This window comes from Dendroctonus ponderosae, unplaced genomic scaffold (assembly GCF_020466585.1).
Source record: "Dendroctonus ponderosae isolate FM_Combo_2020 unplaced genomic scaffold, Dpon_F_20191213v2 Dpon_F_20191213_1, whole genome shotgun sequence".
Taxonomy (NCBI): Eukaryota; Metazoa; Arthropoda; class Insecta; order Coleoptera; family Curculionidae; genus Dendroctonus; species Dendroctonus ponderosae.
This window is the reverse complement of record NW_026017110.1, coordinates 23,091,047-23,115,497: the sequence shown is the minus strand read 5'-3', so window position 1 is coordinate 23,115,497 and position 24,451 is coordinate 23,091,047. Positions and strand designations below refer to the sequence as shown.

General features: G+C 33.6%; 2 protein-coding genes and 1 long non-coding RNA gene across 6 annotated transcripts; 1 reads left to right on the top strand and 2 right to left on the bottom strand.

The window, feature by feature from the left end:
* LOC109543251 (calcium-transporting ATPase type 2C member 1) lies at positions 1-21,803 on the top strand. Of its 4 annotated transcripts, none has more exons than XM_048670628.1 (18): positions 1-170; positions 11,952-12,091; positions 14,249-14,494; positions 14,557-14,721; positions 14,962-15,058; positions 15,138-15,375; positions 15,575-15,673; positions 15,926-16,119; positions 16,214-16,338; positions 16,455-16,600; positions 16,659-16,757; positions 17,513-17,665; positions 17,720-17,879; positions 17,933-18,088; positions 18,187-18,328; positions 18,390-18,581; positions 18,637-18,874; positions 19,095-21,803. In XM_048670628.1, the coding sequence occupies exons 1-18, from the start codon at positions 102-104 to the stop codon at positions 19,214-19,216; spliced, it is 2,781 nt and encodes a 926-aa protein (XP_048526585.1). In that variant the 5' UTR covers positions 1-101; the 3' UTR covers positions 19,217-21,803. The 4 variants fall into 4 exon arrangements, with proteins under 4 accessions (XP_048526585.1, XP_048526583.1, XP_048526586.1 ...); XM_048670626.1 differs by lacking the exon at positions 1-170 and adding an exon at positions 451-694; XM_048670629.1 differs by lacking the exon at positions 1-170 and adding an exon at positions 8,300-8,642.
* Positions 7,934-8,348, bottom strand: LOC125505858. The gene is made up of 2 exons (XR_007282493.1): positions 8,264-8,348; positions 7,934-8,205 (listed from the first exon to the last, which is right to left on the bottom strand). It is a non-coding gene; the product is annotated as an uncharacterized LOC125505858 (long non-coding RNA).
* On the bottom strand, positions 21,738-24,354 carry LOC109543254 (alpha- and gamma-adaptin-binding protein p34). Its single transcript, XM_019912874.2, has 5 exons — positions 24,091-24,354; positions 23,866-24,041; positions 23,618-23,809; positions 23,427-23,553; positions 21,738-22,232 (listed from the first exon to the last, which is right to left on the bottom strand). Exons 1-5 carry the CDS (start codon positions 24,218-24,220, stop codon positions 22,063-22,065), a joined length of 795 nt encoding a protein of 264 aa, XP_019768433.2. The 5' UTR covers positions 24,221-24,354; the 3' UTR covers positions 21,738-22,062.
* Between the last annotated feature and the right edge of the window lie 97 nt (positions 24,355-24,451).

Genomic DNA, 24,451 nt, shown 5'->3' with positions numbered 1-24,451 from the left:
TAAATTCTTGTCACAAAAACGAAAAAAATCCATTAAAAAAACCTTGTCGCTCATCACAGTAAGTAACTTAAACGAAATTTTAAGCAGTAATTTAACAGAATATGAGTTTGAGCTATGTACTGGAATGTGGCGAATCACTCTATGAGAATCTCATGCAAAAATTGTATCAGGTAAGTGGAAACACTTTTTTTAAGTACAGTCTAAAGGGACTAATTTCGGCAAAACCATTTCAGTTAATTTTCAGGCCGATTTAAACAAAAAAACCAATTTCCTGACAAGCTCCTTAAAGTAGGTGTACTCAAATTTGTCCACTAAAATACTTGAAAATTGTAGTTAAGTTTATGTTAAAGCCTTTCGAGCTAGGTTGCCACATATCTGCAAACTGTGATTTGCACAAAAGATAAACACCAAACCATATTCATCTGATACTTTTCGCCCAGAGACTTGTCTCTGTTTTCGCCAGTGTCAACATCAGCTGGGGACTGTCGTCACCACTGTCGTCATTTCGTATACGTTCAACAAAAATAATATACAAAATTTTCGAAAAATATGTGAAAAATCTATAGTAAATCCTTTTGGGTGAGTGAACACATTTTTGACAATGATGAAGAAAAAGTATTCCAAGACCAAGTATCAGCAATTACCGCTGTATTCATACAAAGATGTGTCTCACTTGACTATTCATCGGAATTCGGTAAGCAAATTTTCGTCTTCGGAGCCTTATCTTTAGTTGAATAAACATTTTCGCTTCACCTTGTTGCCTGTCTGTGTCGTCTTTGTAAGCGCTAAGGTGATTTTAGCTACTTCCGTACATTATCGTTTCGTTCTGCAGTTATCATTAACAAATCTAATCAATACTTATGGTACTTGTTTCATTTAAGTCTAATCCATATACAACAGAATCAATTGATTTTGCATTTGTTGTTATTTATGAATATTAATGTGGTCTATATGCGTGGATTTTTTCAAATGACTTAAATTGGAAATTTAGCAGCTTTAGAAGAAAGTTACATTCATATTTGATTCTAGGTTACAAGAACACAACTATTAATAATTAGAACGGAAAATCGGCATTATTATGTTTGGCTACAGTGAATTGTTTGAAATCTTAAAAAATATCTTAATGACATGTTAAGAATAACTAGAGCCATTTAAATGAAAACCAAGTTTACGGATTGCTTACTAGCTTCATATTTTACATGCCTTGTGAAAAAATTGGCGCTAACAAATCCTTGGAATATTCATAGAGAGTATTTCAAGTGCAAATTGACATTCCTAGTTAAATGATTTTACCACTATAAGTTCGATTACGTGGTGATTTCTTGGTGAATAACTAGATAGTATTTGCATAGTAGGTACCATTATTTCAGTTACTCAATTGCAAGCTTTTTAGTTGGTTCAGGCTTCATCTAAGTGAACTTTTTTGGTATGCTGCAATTAAAACAAATTTTACCAGAAATAGTATGCGGTTTAACTTTATCATATCAACTTGGATTTTAAATATCTATAAGCGATTATATTTTATGGGTTTTATCAAAGTATCACAAACATTTTTCAAATTTTTTGTTTGATTGTGGATAAATACGTAATAGGGTTTAAGAAAGTAAAAATGTTTTGATTTTTATGTGGAATAATTGAAAACTGTATTTAAGATATACGTGTTGCATTCGCCATTATGACAATATAAACCGAACATTCATGATTCATGTTAATTTTATGGAGTTTCATGCAACTCAATTTAAAATCCATTTCGTTCTGACTGTTTCCTAATTTAAATTGCTCGAATATCTTCAAGTAAGAATGGGTTAATGATAATCAATTGTATTATTATACGGTCAACTATTGGAAACCTTTTATTGCAATCTAAATTACAAGTTTCTATTTTTAATCGTTGTGGCGGACTGAATAATGCGCCTGTAAGAAGATAAAATTCAATTTAATAGTTTTGATAAATTTAAACGCCGTCACATTACCATAAAATTTACAATTGAAAATGATAAAAACAATTTTCTATGCTTGATGATACATCATAAACACTTTGAGGATAACAGAGGCAAAACGGTATGCAAAATTTCAATTCAAAAATACACGAAAAATAAAAAAATAGTGTAGTTACAGCTCTTTTAAATAGTTAGTAAAATGGAATCAATGCAGAATCAAAAATTTACAAAATGAACCGTTCCAGCAAGCCTTTTAAGAGAATCGTCTTGATTATGATAATGTATGGTACCAAACTGGACCATATTAAAAATAATAATTTTCGAATTTAAATTCAACTGTAGAAATCGTAAGGAAGATAAATTGTAGCAAAACACTCACCCGAAAATTTATAGAATTTTCTGTTTTATGAAACTGATTATCGGTTACGGGACACAATTATAAGGAATGCAAAAAAATAAATATTCAACAAAATGAGTTTGAAAGACGTTTTTTTTTAAATTTCGGTTCCGTTACTGACAAACTTATAATGTGATATAATAATATGGTAAAAGTAACAATATTAGGGTTCTAATTGTCTGAAAATATTGCACAAACAAGACTTAAGACAAATTCATTATTAAAGCAATAGATTTTAGGTGCCCAAAAGAACAAGTCAAGTGGTGCTAGGTTTGGGTATATGGGTTGCCACATAATCGGCTCTGGTCTCGCAGTCTATTTGGATAATTATCAACGCCGTATTGAGTACAGATTTACATGTTCAGTAAATATTCAGTTAGAGAAACATTATTTTTTGTCCTTCCTAGTTTTGATGCATTTCTTCCAGCAACGGTATCGATTTCTTGTAGTTTGGCAAGTAGCGTTCGCATTATCCTTCACGAAAAGCATTGTGTTAGAAAATGTGCAGCGCACTCTTACACAAAATTGTAACATTTATTGCGAATATTAATATCTACTTGATTTATCTCAGTACAAAACTCACATAATATGCTTGACGTAAATCATGACTACTGGAACGACTGGAACCGAGTTCAATCAAAATTTTCACGTCAGGAAAGGTTTATTAATAATTGCGATAATTGTTTTCAAAAGTGTTCAGTAGGTTCAATAGAGCACAAACAATATTACGCACCATAAGCAATGATATCTATATTTCAATACCATACAATTGGATTAATTATAATTTTATATTTATTCATGGGTTTCACCTCGAAAATGTTAAATCAAAAATTCAGTCTGCTCAGTTGATGAAGAAAATCGGCCATTTCATGCTAATTTTTTGCATTAATTTCTTTACGCTTCAGTAATATTCGTAGGACATCTCAACTTGTTAGTTTCGAATATTTGATCGATGTAAATATTATTCTGCGCATTGAATAGTGTAAAAAATGTATCATAATAGTAAAGGGAATCGCTGAATGAATTGAATAGTTGGGTAGCTACTGCTTGTAAAAACTGAATCCTTCGTACTGGACTTAATGGTAATTAAAAATCTTTATTCAAGTAACAAAATGAAGTTTCCTTCCTTACTAACGCAGCAGTTATGGTGTAGGAAAGGTATATTTTAGCGGCGATTTGTATTACACCAATTGGCAATGTATTAAAATAGATAAAAACTGGCCCAATACAACTAGTAGGGACATTAGCAGTTATCACACGAACCGATGTTATGAGCATGTGGCAGTATTGTATAGGTACTAGCTATTTCATTATAATAGGTTTCTCCCGTTAATTGCCCAGAAATACGCTTTATCACAATGTGTTTTTTGGAAAAATTATTCTTAAATGTATGTAATTTAGACTCGTTAGGGAACTCTGCTAATTCTATGGTGATAAATAATACTTCGTTAACGTTGAAACAGTGTGTTGAGCTTTAAGCTCAACTGATTTGATTGTTGGAAGGTCAATTTTCCACACGATACCCCATGGCAAACAAACCCGTGTGCCAAATGTCAATTTACGTAAATTCGATTATTCACCAGAACCATCCGACTTAAATCTTACCGACGTTTTATTATTGCACTATTGTTTCAGCTTTTATTATCTAGATATTTTCTGCACGTTTGTCGTAGATAAGGTGCAAAAACTAGTCCCTCTTGCAAAATATCTTTTTTTATTACTAAATGACGCAAAACTGTACCCTGTATTACACTAGTATTAAATATTAGATGTTTAGTGCGTAGCAATAAATTAATATTTCTGATTGCAAAATGTGTCTTTGTTTTTCATTAATATTAATGATTTGATCAATCACTTCATTAATTGTGTGTTTGATTTGGTAATAACATATTTTGTTTATTTTTGCAAGGTTTGCACTGTAATTTATTATAATGAAGGGCACATTTCCAAACAGCCGACTTTGTTGAAAGAAACTGAAAAGTATTTTTTGATTTTGGAGTCAATTGACTGGCCATCATAGGACACAATTTTCATACCATCATTGTACGATTTGATTCAAAGTTGGCATTTTTTACGTCTAAGGGCAGTTATTGAATAACAGAAATACCAGTCTTCCAAAGGAGACAAAATATGAGTGTTTTCGAAATATGAAGTTACAGATTGCAAATGTTTTTCTATGAGCAAATTCGATGGCACACTTTTCAACACACATTTTGTCGTCGAAAGCTTTACTTTTCCGTATAGCATGCGGCAAAGTACGTATTTGAAAAAATTGCGATTCACATGCAATTATTTACTTTTAAATCGTCTTGATATTTTTTGTTTGTTTCTTTCACTTTTATTCGAGCGTTTATGCGTTTTCCCGCACTCATCTACTGTATCTTCAGTTAGTATGCGGGAAACGCCGCAACTGCCGGGTGATAAATATTTTTAATACTGCATCTGTATATTTTTGACCAACAGCCGTTTTAATACGTCGTGAAGAACTTCCGAAGTTCTTCAGATTGTGCTTAGGGGCCGAAGCGCCAGTTTAGTGTGCCAGATTAGTGAGTTTATTAAAAAAGGCGATCAATTTTCGATAATGTAACTTATAGCTTGAATTCCAATTTTCCAATTTCCAATTTCAAGTTTGTTACCTCTTTGTGTAGAAGAGTTTCGTATACTAAAAAAAAAAGAAATATAAAGCAAAATGAATGAAAACACACATACAATATGCAATTTCAACACAAAGTATAGGCATTATATTGATCATTTTTCAGGTCGGCGTTTTCATAAACGAACATGTTAAAAAGAAAAAGAAAAACTATTTCTGACCAGTCATGCAAAACAGCAAATAGGCATCTACTAATGTTCTGTGCTAGGGTTGAAACCACATGCTGCACTTTTAATTCGATATCCAAACCTCATTTGAAGCGCTACATAATCCTACCGACTGCACCACTTAAATAACCCGTTTTGAAAATATGGCTTTTAAGATCGATTGATTCGAAAGTTATTGTATCTTACTGGTATGACTTCTTAAGAATTTTGCGCAAACGGGATTGCAAATTTCTTAAAATCAGATGGTTGGCATCAATATTTATAGGGTGATTCAGCGTTGTAGTGGTAAAAGCATGTGAAGATTCTATTGGCTCGAAAAAAAGGGATTGCGAGAGTTTCGGTTGCGAGCGAGGGCAATCTATTTTTGTCATGTTTACGTCTTCTTTTTAACGAATAGTCTGCATAAATGGCCATATAATTCAACCAATCGATTACATTTGTTAGTTTTAGGTTTTAATTGCTCAAAATTTCATTTGAGGAGTTCGTTGCTGTTTTCACCGTTTGAAATATTTTTGTTTTTCTTCGTACATCCCGGTAACTTTTTTTGGTAACTTTTATTGTCTTCATTCCAGTTAGGTTTTAAAATGTTTTGGGTAGATGTTTATTGTTGTTAAAGCCATCGATGGCGAATTGACTTTTTGAAAACACTTTTAAACCCTGAAACATTCAAGAGAAAGATGATTCGTTGAATGAATACGTTTGAATGTTTTCTATCGTCTTGCCTTACTTATTATTATTGCTTCAACTGTTGTGGAAAGTTCTTCGTCAAGCAATATAAAAAGTTGTTTTTTACGTTAGTTAATTGAGTTTTGCTTGTTGTTGTTTGGTACCGCCTTGTATGTGTCATGCCTTCCTCCATTTCTAGCAGCGATTAACCACTTAGCCTGGCCAAAACGGCCAATCAACAACCATTTTCAGACACGCTACTCCATGGCTCCCACGACGGAGCTTTGAAGCACATTATTCCATTGAGAAAATTGTGCCACAATTAATTGATGATGGCCGGTAATTTAGTTTCGGCCGTATACTTTCGGTGGCACTAGTCATTTTTTTAATAAAAATTTCCGTCGTTTTATGGTACATTTCGAAAACTTCTACTGTTCCTTTCTGGTTAGGAATCGAGTTCGAAACAAAGAAAATGTTTCATCACCTAATTTATGGAAAAGTTCAAGTTAAACGGCACTTTTCTAGAAAAGCTTTGCTCGTGTTTTCATGGGGTCACACGCGGATTTCCTGCGCTGGAAAAGTTCGGTCGTTTTACTTTTCATATTCACATTAAGCCTTCCCTTCGCACAGAAATATCCTTTAAAAGATTTATACGTTTAAAGTTTTTTATGTTTCTAGTATTTGTGGTGCGACTGTCCGCAAACAAGTGTGCTTACTTCAATAAAGTATACTCTATTTTTTAAATAACACACTCAATTTTAAGTAAATGTGTGGTTTATTTATCTGAATATGGCAAGACGTTGAACTCACTGAACAAAAGCTAAATTAAATGATGTTTTCGGCGAAAAGTCTGATAGGGATTTGGTACTTCTTATGAAACGAAAATGGCCTAACAATGTGCAATTTATTTCTAGTTTGAATTTTACCTTTTTCAAACCATTTGGTGATTGAGAAAGTATGAAAAAGACGCAATTTTGTCTTGAATTAGAAGCCCTTAAGAATCTCACTTTTAGAAATCGCCTTATTTCCTTTCAACTGAACATCGTTGTTTCAAATACTCTTATATGTATACTATATATTTTTATTTTTTAAATTTACTTTTCAAGAGTAGGGGAACACCAGATCATTCAATATTGGACTGTTTATATAAATATTTCTTTAGTGTTTCCATTTTTTTCTCTTTAATCTGATGAAATTCTGTCGCTTGTTGCATGGCGTATTTTGCATATTTAAATTTGCAAACGATGGCATTTGTCAGAAGAGTTTCGTAACAATTAATATACAGGGTGTCCAGAAGAATGTGGGCATGTTTGCGGATACGTTTGCAGGGCTTTAAAAAAGCATGAAAAGTTCCTATAAATGTTTTAAGTACCTACTTGTAGTACTTTAAGTAATTTATTTGAACTCATTTTACCGCGAGCTTCTTCTACACATGAATGCTCATTTTTAATACCTTGTATTGTCAACACATCGGACAACCATTTTTAAATAAGTTGAAGCTTAAACTAAAAAAAGTACTTTTGTTTTACTTCGATAAAAAAACCGTTTTCTAGAGAAAGGAAAAGTTTATGAAAACAAAACTTAAATATACTTAAAAGTAAGAGACGCATCAGAAGCTTAAAAATTGGGTATATTAAAAGAAAATAAAACACTATATTTTAAGTAGCAAGATATAAAAAACAAATAGAAACAATTTTCCGGGATCAAACGTACCGCGAGATATTAAAGCATCTGAAGTGGAAGAAGAACATTTAAGTTTGTTACTTGTTTTTTTTTGTTTAATCAATTTAACATTTTATTATAATTTAACATAACATGTCAATGTAATTTATATCGCTATTACATATTTGAAATCTTAAGTCGATACGATCAATCACGGTGGTTTACAATGCAAATTTTTGAATAAAAAATGACTGTGTAAAAGCAGCGAATTCCTTTATATACAGAGTGGTAAAACATGTTCTGTATTTCGATTCTTGATAGTGGCGTGGTCAAGAGAATCTAATTGATCAAAAGCTCACTTTACAAAAAACGTATTTTTTTCCTGTGGTCTGCAGCTGATCTGTTCATATGCAGTTTGTATTAAAATTAGCTCAAGATTAGCACACCATTAGAATACATGCCTTTTATATAATCATAGGACATTTTCATTCATACTGTTTTACAATGCAAATGCTAAGAAGAATAATTTGTAAAACTAATCGCATTCCAACATTTTTTAGTAGCTATTTTAGTAAATTTTTGTATTTTTTGTAGGATTTATTATAACTTTTTAAAACTCTTAATGTAAATGCTCTTGGTAAACATAAACCGTTTTTCCAGAAGTGTGGATTGCATTTTAAAATGGATTCTCTTCCATAAATAGTCCTCCCCAGTCCCCACCTTTCAATAAATCAGCTTTAGTCTACAGCATCAAGGTATTAAGCGTTTGTTTAATTACCTAAACCCATCGAGCATCAAGCAGATCATACAGTAGCCGAGAGTCAACATTGTTGGAAGATAAACGCTCGGTCCTCCTATTTAAAACCTCATTTTGCAAAATGAGAGCGGGCTATTAGTTCGTTTCTTCAGTGAAAGCAACTGCTAACATCGTAAAATTCAATCAACCAACAAACCGACAATTTTTCGATAATAGCGTTGCATTCATTTGGTTTTTCTTTCCGAGTTGTGTTTGATAATTTCCACGGCAATCAGTCGATAAAAAAATGTAGGTTGGTTCCATTCCATCCAAACAGTGAATTTCCATACGAGTTGTTCAAGCAACGGTTCTTAGGATGTGCGGAAAAATGTGTTGGCCCTTTTCAAAAAAAGAGATTAAGGTTAGTTGAAGATTATTTTTGTTGGTGTACCTATTAGATTTAGGCGGATTTAAGTGCGGGTGATGCGTCCAAACATTACAATACTCAACTGTGTTAAAAAAAATCATGAATGTTTTTTTATATGATGGTTTGTGTTTTACAATTTTACACTTTTCCGCAGCATTGAGTTGTCATCATGTTTTCTTGTAATCCAAAACTGATAAGAATTACTTACTTTACCACTGACGCAAGAGTCTTAATTCTATGTAATTGTTTAGCCAGCAGCGATTCCAAAATAAACTCCGGATGATTCTGAAACACCTTTTTTGATGTTGCTGCATCACTTCACTATATTGAACTTAAATTTATACACTTATCTATTTACTAATTCTTTAAAAACATAGTTAAGTAGCAAACGTGAAAAAATATTCTAATTGAAACTTTTGGATAAGCACGAATAAAAACCGTTTCGAATGCAGATAAAGCAAAATGTTTATGTAAAATGTTAACTAATTGCAAGCATGATATGCATTGCTTTCATGTTAATTCTAAAAAGATGTTTTTGTGTTACATTATAAAGTCAAAATGTTAAAGATTATTTGAAGACTTACTTTACAGTCTAGTAGTAGTTGAAGTGCAGATGCTACTTAGGCTGAAAAGGATTTTTGTAAAAGTTAATGGGCAGAATTATAGTGTTTTACCGTGTGTGATTGAGAGTTCAACGGATGTAAGTGCATTTTCTTGTAATGTTGCAATGTTGAACATATTTTTTAAGTTTAATTTCAGTATTCAATCGTATGATTAATGAACGTTTTGGTGTATTATAAAACAAAATCTTGTTGTAGATTCTTATAAAACCTGTATTTATAATTCGCATCACCAAAGCTATTATTTCAGATTACTGCACACTTTGTTGCTATTTAATTATGCTGAAGTTGCATATACATAAACATAGGTTATTTATTTAAGTAGTTACTTACATTTTGTTAAAGTTAAATCCTTTTAAGTTAAAGTTAAAATCATCCACTATTTTCAAGCCTTAATATTTATAATTTATAGTTCAAGATGAACGACAATTTTAATGGGTTTAAAAAATTGGCGATTAAGCCAAACTTTTTTACTTCTAACGTTGAAGGTGATCAGGATTTCTGGATGAGCTGACAAAACCAAATCTAACATTAATTATTGCTTCTAGAGAATTTACAATTATTTATAATCGAGCTCAGAATGGGGTGAATCAGTTTTTTCGCTTAAAGAAGGTTTAATTTGGCGCTCTCGGGTTAGTTACATTTGTTGATTTATTTAGATCTTATTCTAGTCTTTTTTCCCCTAATATCCTAGATTTATTCTACTCCATTTATCACCAGGAAGGAGGTTTATTTTTAAAATATTTTGCTAGCATCGAGTTGTAGTTTTTTAAAAACCGACATGTTTTCCGATGTGTTTTCGTCAGAAGAAAATCGCTGCATTGAACCCTGTATTTTCGTTTGTTTTCTTGATATTTTTAAGGTTCTGGTTATTTCTTCTGTCCGATACTTTAACTTCTGTTTCTGTTCTATTTAAGGTAAATTATTTATTTGTTGATAAAACTGCTGAGTTTTTCCGGCTCTTGGAAAGTACCGGTGGTGGAAAGGAATTCTTCACCACCTCTGAAGATGTAAACCACTTGTGCTTGCGAAACGTCAGGGGGAAATACTTTTTCACAACGACCTAAAATCTCTAAAAACTCGTCAGTTTGACGAAGGTCTAACTTATTTGATTTTCATTTGTGGTTCGTTATTATTCTGGAAAGACACGCTAATGGTTAATTCGTTCATATCAATGGTTAATAAAAAATTGTTACTCGAGATTTATTGGAGTGCGAACCGTTTATTGCATTTTGTCGCACGGTCGATTAATTTGTTTGCCTTAATAACGGTTTGATATCTTGTTGATTTGAAAATATTCAATTTAAGACTGTTGAGGAATGCTGTATTTTATTTTTAGTTATTTTTAATTATCATCGTTGTCTTTCGTTTGTTGTTATTGTTGATACGGGTCAAACAAAGTACCAACTGATTCGGCAACGTCGACAATGTATCAAATTAGAACATATTAAATATGTTAAACAAAGTTACATAAATTTTGAAGCGAGCTTACTTCCTGCTAATATAGAACGGCATTATTATCCTTAATAACTGTAGTGCGGTTTTCTTGCTGGAACCACTCACTGTGTCGGGCAATAGTGAAAATTGCAAATATTACTTCTTCCATAATAAATGCGTTGAATTATTTTATTATTTTATTTTGTAGCATCTCGCTTTTATTTTGCAGCTTCGTCTCAATGCTATTGTCAGATTTTTATCAACATGTAACGTCTTATTGTTTGAGGATTTACATCACCGTTTAATCAAACACAGTAGGCCATAAATATGTACTTCCTCTATTGTTTGTACGCAGAATTAATCCGAATTCATAGCAAAATTGAACGGTGTTCAATATTATGCAGTTGAGAAATTGAAAAGCGAATAAAAACCAAAAGTAAATATTTCCAAATTGCAGGTATTGAGTTATCTACACAAGCAACAAGCATGAAACGAATCAACGTCAGTACAATTAAATTTAAAAAAATGTTCAGCAATACAAATTAGAAGCGAATTACAGGTTTAGGAAGTGCTGTGGCGAATACGGTTTTTGCTCAATTACCGTTCGTTTTGTTCTAATTTTGAATTGTTTATGGCTGGATGTGCGATATAGAGTGTTCGTTAAATGATGCCCTGCATACTTCGAGAGTTAATAGAAGAGAAGGTTTCAGATCTAATAATAAGAGAAGATTCGTAGAACCATCGTACAACATTTTCTTCTTAAATGGAAATAGTAGAATTCAATTCAGTTGAATCATTCGCATCAACGTCATAAGCCCAGTTGCATAAATGTATCAAACATGTAAACAGCATGTTGCGTTTTTGCCATTTGCTATTTCACTACAATTTGCACACGGATTAAACGATGCCATGTTATAAATATTTATAGATCAAAACAGAACTGGTGTGTTCCTGAACTTAATACCCTTTGCAAATAGACAATGAAGAATATCAGTCCGAAATTGTGGGAAATCCTCGCAAAGCTGCATTTTTACAATTGAAGTTGATTAGCAAATTGGCGGCGTTTCCGGATTCTGAAAAAAAAACACAAACCGTACACCGGGTGATTGGATACGCTAGTTCTATCTTGATTATCGTCGGCTGCTACATGAAGCCGCAATAAATTACCAATTTTACTGACCTTGACCTATTTTTTTCTACTTGATTTTTTTTTCGTGTTTTTTTTGCAATTTTAATTTGTATTCAGGACGACACTTCGACGATAAACTGGGTCGCGGCCAGCGAAGCCAGCAGCTTATCTTATGAGGAAGTCGCTCAAAGATTGGACGTGGACGTAGAGAAAGGACTAACCTGGCAGGATGCGACCAAAAGAAGACAATTATCTGGGTGAGAATCGTGAGCTAATTTAAAAAATTCCATTAACACCAGCATCAATTGGGATGGCATCAATTAAATTTGCCAGCATTCAATTTAAGACCGCAATTTACTTATTATATTTAATAAAAGTAATTACTTTCGGAATGCAGCCTCATTCCCATTAAATCCTCGTGTCATGGAAAGTTTCAAAAGCGCTGTTTTTTCCCGTTTGCTTTTTTAGTTTGGAGGATTCTTTCTTGTTGATTTCAGGGAAACTTTTCAAACTTTTTAACTAGATTTATATGCTGGTCGCCTTTGAAGTTTCCTCACAGTTCAAAAAACTGGTTGATAAATTTTACTTTTAAACTTTATGTTGTTTTTTTGCCTGTCGACGCTTAAATATATCAAAAACACAATTTTTTCAAATTAGATTTGATTCCTTCTTGACTTAAATTTTTATCGAGTACCTAATTGCTAAAAGCGTTTGGTAAATTCTGATCTTAAAATTGTTATTTCACTTTCCTTCGTACATAGTTTTGTTCGATTTAGACCACCATTTACTCCAATATTAATCTCAACTATTTTCAGGACGAGGAAAAAAACAGATTTTTTACATATTAACGGGCAACTACAGAATAGATTTAAGATCACGAAGGAAATACGAGTATCAAATATTATTCCTAGACAGACGAACACAAAATGCTTGACTTGAATGAACGTGAATTTCAAGGCTCATTAATGTGCATTTTTTATTCAAAATCATATTTTTTGTTAATACTCGAATTGGCTGTTTATTCAATTTCAATGGCGTTATCCTATTGCCCAATTATTATTTAATCCGTGCTACCTTTTGGGTACATTATTTACAAGTCATTCTTCGAATTGAATGAATGCATATCTCCCCAATGTATAGCTGTTTTCTAATCCTGGGTATTATTTGAATTTAAATGTTGACAAAACTACACATAATCAGTATTGAATCGGATTATCATTTAAATGAATATTTTGGCTTTTATAGGGTATTGTATGCTTTCTCTAAATTAGTTTTTGTAGATTTTTTCCAAATTTATTTGTATTGTAGATTTTCTCATGTTTTACTACATAACGGTTTTCACTTTTTCACCTTCGCTGCTTTGCTTCCTAATTTTGTATAATTAACATTATTTGATTCTTATATTAAAATTTATTACATGGTAGTGACGATATTTGCTAAAGTAAACTATAAATTTGAATGTTGGATTGGACTGCGTTCTTCCAAACGTTTTTTTTTGCAATTCGAATACAAGGAACATTCTAAAATAATTATTTCCATAAAAGCGACACGCAATTTTAAAAATAATTAAATTTAATATGAAAGTGTTTTGGCACATAATATATTTTCTCAGGTTTGGTACACATTGTATTTATCCACGTCGCAGCGCTAAACGTTCATAAGCAATTTGCAGCAATTTAAATAATATCTAATCTAAATATTGATTCGTTTTGCAGGTCAAATTTGGGCGTAGAGTTTAAGGTGAAAATAAACGTTAAATGATTTTGGTAAAATGGGTCTTTTTCAGGCCAATCGCAATATACAAATCCAATTATTTGGATGAAAAACGCTAAAACTATAGAGAATTTCATTCGTATGTTGGCCATTTTAGGAAAATTATCTTGTGTATATATATTTAAGGTGGTACTCTAGCTATCCCAAATAGAGCATTTGAAGACTATTTTTTAATTGAAATTTGCACTAATTTTTAATGGAAACTCCCTGTATATATTTAGTCATTTCACGTAACTTGAGTTTTGTTACTCCAAAAATTATTGGTCCGTTTAAGCTACAAAAATTATTCCTTCATTTCAATATTTTCGGACGCTAAAAAATCCTCATTTGTATTCTATATTATACATTTTCATCCATCCATTTCAAATAATTTTTATGGAAAGAATGAAAACATCGAAATAACGTAACTTTTTCCTAACTAACTATGAATATTTGTCCTCAAATAGGCTCAAATTCTTAACCCTCCTAGCAGTATTTTTTAAATCTACGAAGCGACGCACCACTTAAGAACTTTGCTTGTATAAGTAAAAATTAAACTTGTATAATTAAACAACCGAATGTTGATGGTAAACTGAAATAAAAAAAAGGTTCTGTTTTTATCGATAATTTTACTTATTAAAATTTGATTTGTTAATTTTCAGCTACAACGAGTTTTCGGTAACAGTCGAAGATCCTCCATGGAAGAAATACTTGGAACAGTTCAAAAATCCCCTAATTCTGCTGTTGCTGGCTTCGGCCGTTGTGTCCGGCGCCATGCAACAGTTGGACGATGCCATCAGCATCACCTGTGCAATCATCATTGTGGTAACGGTGGCTTTTGTGCAGGAGTATCGGTCGGAGAAGAGTCTTCAGGAGTTAACAAAATTAGTGCCGCCAGCTTGCCATTGGTGCGGAAACCAACTAATGTTGTTCTGATCGATGAATCTAATTGTTTTACCCTTTTGTTTAGTATTCGTGAAGGAACACCCGACACTTTTCTTGCCCGGGAATTAGTTCCTGGAGACATCGTTTTGTTGAATGTGGGCGATCGAGTTCCAGCCGACCTGCGGCTGTTTAACACCACGGATTTACTCATTGATGAAAGTAGCTTTACAGGCGAAACTGAACCATCTAGGTATATTGCTGAATGTTTTTAATTTATATAGGCCAAAAATAATTAGATTAAGAGCATGAAAACAAGTCTGGATTTTAGACACCATTCATGATTTGAAGTTTTTTGCGCGCTCCCCAGAATATTGATTCCAAATTAGTTTTCATTTATCAGCCCGTTTAAAAATGCCGTAAAAATGTTTATGTAGAGCTAATCTCCAGTAATATCAGTAGTAATAATGTATAATTGCCCTGTTCTTATTAGGAAAAACACCGACTTAGTATTGAGGCCGAATGGAGCTCACGCGTCCAACACCAACATTGCGTTTATGGGCACATTGGTTCGAGCAGGAAATGGCAGGGTAATTATGTTTTTTTTAAGTTCCTTATTTATTCATGACACTACTTGGTATGTATTTTTAACCATTTTTCTGTTGTTAGGGTATTGTGGTGAGCACAGGGACCAACAGCGAATTCGGCTCAGTGTTCAAGATGATGCAAGAAGAAAAAGCACCCAAAACGCCTCTGCAGAAATCTATGGACGCACTTGGAACCCAATTATCGCTGTACTCTTTTGCCATAATTGCTGTTATTTTATTAATTGGTTGGTGGCAAGGGAAAGTCCTACTGGAAATGTTCCAGATTGGTGTTAGTTTGGCAGTTGCAGCTATACCCGAAGGTATAGAAGTGTTTTATTTTTTTTAAAGTTTTTGCGATGGAATAGTTAGCAGGTAACGAACATTTGCTTAGACATAAGAAACAGGTTTTTTTCACCTCATTTACCAGGCATCAAAGCTTGAACCTACTAAAAATCGTAATTTCTTATATTTTTTTCATCTTTGCAGAATATCCTTAATAGCCATCATGTTTGTTTCCAGGTTTGCCCATCGTGGTGACGGTAACTTTGGCATTAGGAGTAATGCGAATGGCCAAACGAAAGGCTATAGTGAAGAAATTACCCACAGTAGAAACACTCGGTGAGTCTCAAAGGCATAACATCCAAACTAAAGTGTTAAGCATTAATGACAAATTTCACGCGATATGAGTTCAAATATCTATATTGTCACTGATTGAGAAGAAATGCAGACCGATAAACGCAACGCCGATACTCTATTATCAAAATCAAAAGCTCGCTAATGTTCTAATGTAACTACGAAAATGAAGTTCGAGAGTAACTTTTCGGTAAAAAAATACTTCATATGCAGAAGTTATTTTATTTTGTCTCTTAGGTTGTGTAAACGTGATATGCAGTGATAAGACAGGAACGATTACTCGAAATGAAATGACTGCAACTGTGCTAGTAACTTCGGATGGATATATTGCTGAGCTTTCAGGGGCTGGCTACAATGATCACGGCCAGGTTCTATTGCACAAGTGCGATTATCCTGAAAAAGCTAGAGACAGTGTAGCTAAGTTGCTAGAGGTTAGTACTTGATTGCTGCTCTTTTTAATCGATTAGTTGCATTAGAAAGTGTATTGCTTTGGTTCGGGCAGAGATTTATTCAATGTTTTTCCAGGTCGGTGCCGTGGCAAATAACGCATTAATATCCGATGAAAATCTGATGGGACAACCGACTGAAGGAGCCCTATTGGCGGCAGCAATGAAACACGGCTTGTATAACGTAGCCGACAGATATGTGAGGTAAACTGCCTTTGTTGAATATTCGTATTTACTGCGTTTTAAACAGTTGCATCTACGTTTTTGTTACTAAATCTAATACTACTGAACTGGTATTTATGATAAATAATTCTGTTTAGATTGCAAGAATATCCTTTCTCGTCAGAACAAAAAATGATGGCCGTAAAGTGCGTTTCAAAATACGAAGCGAACAAAGGCGAAATATTTTTCGCTAAAGGCGCTCTTGAAAAAATCTTGCCCAACTGTAACGGATATTGCGTAAATGGTAAATAAGCACGACAGAACAAACAGTAAAATTAACTGATCATGGGCGTTAATTTCAGGCGCTGTTCAACCCCTAACACCCGAAAAGAACGCCGAATTCACTGCTGAATGTACGGAAATTGGCAAGAAGGGACTAAGAGTAATCGCTTTAGCAAAAGGTTAGTTAAGGACAATTTATCATTCTCTCAGTATATAGTATGCAACACTAATGAAACTCTCACCTAATGATTTTGATTGTTATTTTTACCGCGACACTTGAATACTCTCATATTTTAGAATTAACTTAGAACACAACATTTAAACCTAATACTTGTTAATATTTGGTATGCCCTCCCTGCTTCTCAATGACTACTAACATTCGATGAGGCAATGAATTGATTCAATATTGGAAACCATCAGGACCATTCGGGTTAATCTTCTTTTCATCCGCGAAAACGGCATTTTTCCATTCTTCTGACCAGTTACGGTGAATGCCTGAAATCTCTAAACGTTCTTGACGTGCAAGAAGCAAAGGCTTCTTATTTTTAAGTTTGGACATTTCTTTATGATCTTTTGGATAGTGCGTACAGATGTATTGCTTCCCCTTCGATCCCCGATTTTTCTTGTTGTTGACGAAGCATTCGATGGAAGTTGAAGAATTGAAGAAGAACACGACGTTCCGTTAGCCCGGTATGTTTAGTCGATCTTCGGAACTATGCCGGATACTGTTGATACTGTGTCGACGCGAAAGCGACGGGTTTTTGATGCAAAGCTGTTCTTTGTTAGGTGGAATCGCCGACGATTGTCCCATAGAATGACTATGCGCAATATCGCTTTTTTTGTGGCCCCGCCGGGCGTTTTTGCTATGACTATTAACAAAAATGTTGTATTTAAACAATCAAAAGACTGTATTTAAACAATAATGTTTTTTCAGGTGACAGTCTAACGAATCTAACTTATATGGGCATTGTTGGCATTTGCGATCCACCTCGACCAATGGTACGCGAAGCAATCAACATACTAACTGAGTCTGGAGTCCAAGTCAAAATGGTAACTGGAGATGCTGCTGAAACAGCCGTTGCCATAGGTAAAAGCTTTCCTCTTGTCCCATTAACATCATTCAAGGTTTGAATTATTTCAGCTCAATCTATTGGTCTTCAGACTCAGCCATCCAATGTGCTGAGTGGAGAACAGTTGGACTCATTTTCGGAAACCGAATTAGATGCAGCGGTTCCGCACGCCACTGTTTTCTACAGGGTGTCGCCCAAAAACAAACTGTCTATTGTGAAGTCGCTCCAAAGGTAACGGCAAGCCAGAGTAAGCAAATGGATGCTTTATTGCTATTTTGTTGAAGGTCTGGATATATTGTTGGAATGACTGGCGATGGAGTGAACGATGGTGTCGCACTAAAAAAGGCCGACATTGGAATTGCTATGGGCAAAAATGGGACAGACGTATGCAAAGAAGCTGCTGATATGATTTTAGTGGACGATGACTTCTACACAATTATGTAAGCAGCTTTGTTAATTTCTCAACCTTGCCGAGCTTCCAGTAATACGGAAATATTTATTTACCCGATAAACTATATGTTGATTTGTAATTTTCCAGAGCCGCAATTGAAGAAGGCAAAAGCATATTCCACAATATTCGCAACTTTGTCGGATTCCAACTATCGACTTCAATAGCGGCTTTAGCGCTTGTTGCCTTGGCCACTATTATGGACATCCCCAATCCGCTAAATGCTATGCAAGTAAGTGGCTTCGAGTAATGTGACGAGTTGCTTTAATTCCTAAATTGATTCTCTTTTTTAGATTTTATGGATTAATATTTTGATGGATGGGCCGCCGGCCCAAAGTTTAGGAGTGGAGCCAGTGAGTGATGATGTAGTGAAGCAAAAATCCCGGGACACAAAGGAACCAATGATAACTAAAAAACTTATACTCAACGTGCTTCTATCGGCGACTTTTATTGTAGCCGGCACTCTATGGGTGTTTAATAAAGAGGTAAAAACCATAAGATTTTCTTCTATTGAGTATTAAACAATAAGGTTTCTTTCAGATGACAGCGGATGGAGTAACGGCGCGCGATACTACAATGACCTTTACATGTTTCGTGTTTTTCGACATGTGGAACGCCCTTTCATACCGGTCGCAAACAAAAAGTGTTTTCCAAATTGGCCTCTTTTCAAACACTTTTTTCTTGGTAGCGGTTGGAGCTTGTGTTTTAGGACAACTTTTGGTGGTTTACGTGCCTCCGCTTCAAGGAGTGTTTCAGACTGAAGCTCTTACAGCGTTAGGTAAGTGAACTCTGTTTTTTTGGTCATGGTCGAAATAGTGCAATTTTTGTGGAAGCTGAATAAAGAACCAGTAACCTGAAACGTTGAAAATAAACTGAAGAACTGAGAAAATATTCAGTTAAATTTAATTGCAAATTTGATATGAACGAATACTTTTTAAAGCACTTATCATCTCCGATAAGCAAAATCATCTGTTAACAAGGAAATACTTTGCTTCTAGATATGGCATTCTTAGTGGGTTTATCATCATCAGTATGGGTGTTTTCGGAATTCAAAAAACTGTTTGAACGACTGCTGGACAAAAAATGCCGGGGTAAAAAGACACCGCTCGAATATGTATGACAGCGCCGCCACAAACCGAAAACACGATCTAAAACAAAATATTACTGCTAAGAATGGTTCCTCTGGCTCAGTGTGCAAGAATCCGACGTCGTTACCAAGATAAGCGGGAAACTCGAATGTTATGAAATACTTTGTACAGCATTTTTTGCAACATGAAACACTTGACTCATTTCAGTTTTTTTTATGTTTCTGTTAGAGTAGAATTTAGCATGTCTTGACATATTTGAACAAAGAAGTGCAACTAGTTTGCGTGCTGTATAGCTTGTCCTCCGTAATGTGGATGCTGGCAGGCTACATTGTTGTATACATTAGATTTAATAATTCAATAACACTCACAGTACCGTATTAACACTGACATATCTTGTATGGTTAAATAACCAATGAATCTAGTCGATGTTTTCGTACAGTTGCTTACCCTAACTCACGCTAAATATTTATACTGTCCAAATCTTTCTATTTCAATTCCAACTTTAAATTTAATCTTTTTACTAGCAATAGAATCTTTAACTGCTTCTCAATTTCCCTATTTCTTTTTGGAAAATTGCAACAATTTCCCAATAGACCTTTGGCTTAAAAAGTCTTCATTTACGTATAGAATTCTGCTGCTCATTTGACTAACATGATTTGACGATAGATTTTCAAGCGGTGCATAAATTTAATGAGAATCTTCAAGGAAAACATCCTCTTAGAGTGAAAAATTATGTAATTTTTATGAGAATTATCGAATTACCGCCTATTAACATATTTTTTGCTCCATAACATTAATATGGATGAACGATTTCTTATCATACTGAAGTACATACATACATACGTACTTTCGAACAATCTTGAAACATAAAAAATAGTTTACACTTTTAGACTCGGTAACCACACCACAAAGGTTTATTTGCAAATATAAGGCGCAAGAAGCGTTTTAAATTCCAACAAAAATGTAAATGTTGCAGTGATATTTAATTTATATTGCAAAAACCAGTGTTGTCTTCAAAAAGGCATTTCAAAAAAAATATACGATTTTATGTGAATCTGTGAATTAGATATACTGACTATTCATTATTCATCTAACAATCATCATTCAATTAACATTAAAAATGCATTTATTCAATTTTATAATTGATGTGAAAAGTCTACTTGCAAAAGATTATAGCCTCTTGTTTCATATTTCTTTAAAATGGGTTAGATTTTTTGCTGTTTCATATTTTGCCTGATTTAGACAAACTTAGTGAGTTTAATCAGCAAAACGGTGAATCCATTTTAGATAAGCCAACTCTCTCTTGAAATGAGAAACTTTTACTTATTTCTAAATCAGTATTCTTCAGTAGGTTTTTATAATGCGACACAGTACCGATTAATAATATTAATATTTATATCATCTACATCGCATCGAGGGTGCAAAAAGGGTAAAATCTAATACTCAGCAAACTTAGTAAACCACAAGCTTACAATTTTTGCATCCGTGTATATTTTTGCACACTTTAAGCGATATTTATGGTAGTTGTAGGTAGCTAGCTAAATAGGATTATTTTTTGTACATGTTTATATGTAGATTTGCGTTCTTTTACGTGAAAATATTTTTAAGTATCTTATATATTTTTCTATGTAAGTCGTTGTTGATTTTGTTAGTACTTATTTAAGTCATGTTAATGAGACGCATTATACCGCCGGATCACAAATTATCTTGTTATTACATTGAATTTTTAGAGGCTTGGACTACTCGTAATCACCGCTGAGTCAGTTTGAATCTCTCGGCAAACAATTGCTAATAATCTGCACAGCATGATTGAATATATTTAAACTTTCGAAGGTTAACTGAAATTTTAACTACGTCTAATCAAAACTTCAACTAAATACAGGGTTTATTATCTATTTAGTATTCAAATGAAGGTTGTAAAGACATCTTACCAGTTGAATTAATTCTGTTGTATCGTCACTAGTCACGCCAAATGATTAGGTGCTATCATGCACATTTGCATATTTTCCAACTTTCATAATATTGTTTGAATAGCAATATTGAATATCCTCAAGAGATACATTCTTTTTTTCTAACTGAAAGTCTTTGACTCGGAAAATTGAAATATTATTATTGAAATTATTGGAATAAAATGTTTTAATTGCGTCGAGCCCCCTAGCAATTCTACGTGTAGGTCTAATGCTCAGTTAAATTATTTAAACATTAGGACATAAGTATCATCTAATCATTAAACACTCATGGCTGTAAAATTAATTGTAGGTATTTAAGTTTTATATTTGTAGAATTCTTTGTATATTATCAACTTTTGCCATTATTTACACTATAAAGATTTTATTTGAATTTAGGAGTCTACTGTCATTTTCCTCATGTTTATACAGAATGAAATTAGAACAAGCCATAAATGAACTGTGATTTAACTCTTTAAATCACAAATCATTTATAGTTTAACAATTTAAATCGACCTTTGATGGGTTTTTACAAGGCTTAAACACGATTACAATGTAGTTTTTCTATGCAACAATAGCTTTAACACAACAATAACACAAATGTTACTCAGTTGTCTATACTCCATTTATATATTTCGTTTCAACCCTAAATTAAATAAATACATACATTTCACACGCAGAGTTTTTGTTTTAATAAGTTTGAACAATATTTTGTAGAACATCACTAAATTGATAAATACGTTTTTCCTAATTTAAAGACTTATTTCTATCTGTTGCGAAAACAAACAATAATAGAATTCTCCGAATAACATCAAAAAGGTATCTTTTTTCGTACCTTATAAAAAAGTAGTTGAAAGAAAATTAATTATTCTTTCGAAGTTCTTTTTTTTTGTTTGAGTTTTTGTGCTAAGTCCACTGTCCAGATTCTTACTTTATATGTTATCCAATGACTCGTCTTCATCTCCTATAGCTTTCCAGAAGGCGGTTACCATCTGTTCTGCACACTGCTTTCGCTGGCTGATTGGTAGGGACTGCAAACTGTCTTTCATCATATGCAAGTGTGTAAACAGTTCCGTAAAATCGTCTTCTCCCAAGAATTCGTCTGTAAACATTTTTTTTCAGAAATATATATTTTAGGTGCCTATTAGGTATGGTCTATTAGGTATTTAGTGTAGCCGCTAAAATAACAGTGTTCCAAATGTGTAACATGTAACCGCAGTTACAGGTAGCCGAGTTAACAGGTTATTTTTGGAACCGTCTCATAAAACCGAAAAAATGTTTAGTTGTGTGAATGATTGTGTTTATCACTTTTTCACCTATAAGAATTACTGGTTCTGTTCCCCAAAAACCATAATCGAAATATTAAAAACAAGCCAAATATTGTTTAGTTGCGGTGATGATATAATTCAGCATTCTTAGTCTAAAGTATAAAGTACTGTTCGCAGACAATCTCTAATAAATCTTTTTTAAAAAGGGATTTCTCTGATTAACTTAACTCGGGTTTAAATTCGTCTAGGTTTGCAAAACACGCATTTTTGTTTGAAAGCGTTTTTTTTTAATGTGGATTATTTAAAGTTATTGTTGACTTAATAACACTCGTGTGGTGCCCCATCAAACAGAGGAAGTCCAGTTAAAAGATAGACAAGGAGAAGATTATTCCATTTTTCAATATTTGTTTGTTGACTTGTTTCATCAACAAAAAAACATAAGGATTTTTTAAATAGGTTCTTTAATTTTTATGCGATATTTATTAATTGTCATTGATTTTTAATGTTAGAAATGAAAAGATACWTAGATGCCAATTACCTTCTCACTTCAAAATTAGTAAAATTGAAATTTAACATTGTAGCTACTTCCGTACCATGCGAGAGATTATTTTGCAAAGCGGTTGCTATCATAAACGAGCGAAGAATTAGACTTAGTAAAAAGCATTCGCAAAAAAAGTAGCATGATTGAGTAGTAGTAGTAGAAGTAGCATGAGCCTATTCCAAAGTGGAACTGCAACGTTGTTACCAGWTACGGAAAAATAACTGTTTAGCACACCTCTAGTGCTATTTCTGCAAACCCAATAAACAATAGATTAAAATTGTCCTTATTTGTAAGAGAACCAATCGCGACATATTGATACAGGGTGTTCCTTAAAAAAAAACATGAGTTTGATATGCCACGAATTGTTGGAAACATCTTGTGCAACGAATCGCATGAAACAATAATTTCAAAGTTACACTCTACACTCCAGTTAGCCGTAATCTTCCACCCAGTACCGTGCCCCCGCTGCTCATATGAAATTATTTACCTGGCAAGTCATCAGACTTTTCTACCATCATTGGAGCTACAACTTGACTGCAACATTTGGAACTGCCTGTCGTCTGTGAACTTGGATTTTTCATTTTCTTCAATACCAAATTTGACCACGTATGCGCCTGATAAACATTATAAAACAGTTGGAATTAAAAGCGCGTTGTGTATTAATCAGTTTGCCCATACTTCTAAGGCTTCAATGACTCGATTCACTCCAAACTTTTCTATAATTATATCTTCATCCGAGTTTTGAATAGTTTGCATGTCTGATGGATACAACTCGACGAACTCAAATCCTTTATTTAAGCACCACGTTACTGCGTCGCTCCTGGTAATTTTCGTTTCTTCATTGCAGTAATTGGCTATCAACAGTTTAATCTACAAAAAGATCAATTTCTTATTTTTGATGTGGGAGTCTAGTGAGAGGTATTTGCCTCGGGGTCACTCTCTGTCTCGAGCTTCTCCCATTGCTTCAGGTCATCCAGACCAGAACCCTTATTGGAATCCATGTGTATTATCAATGCCTCGATTTGGTTTAAAAAATCTTCACTAAATTCAAACAATTCGGCCACTCCAATCAGGTTCACTATTGCCGAATAGTATTTGGTGTCTGAAAGGAACAACGCTGAGCACAGTCCCAAAACCAGATAATATTTTACCTATTTTCCATGGTTGCTTAAACAGCCCCGATGGAAGCTCAGTTGGGGTTTCTTTGGTGATAAGTTTTATAAGAGATTTGGGTTTTGTGTTGCTTGAACTTACGACAACAATGGTTGGCAAATCGTTCATCTTGCGGAAAGAAGCGTTTCACTTCGAATTTTTTAAAACATTTATTCAAACAAATGATACTGCATTAATTTTAAGGTTAATTCTTCTTCTTCATTCTATGGGATCGTTCCATTTGAGGTTGCGAAAACCAGAGAAAAAATCTTCTTCACTATTGAGAGTGTGGTATTAGTTTTTCATTTTCTTTCCTTCCAAATAGACTTTCTGTTATTTGGCAATAATGTTTGCATTGGA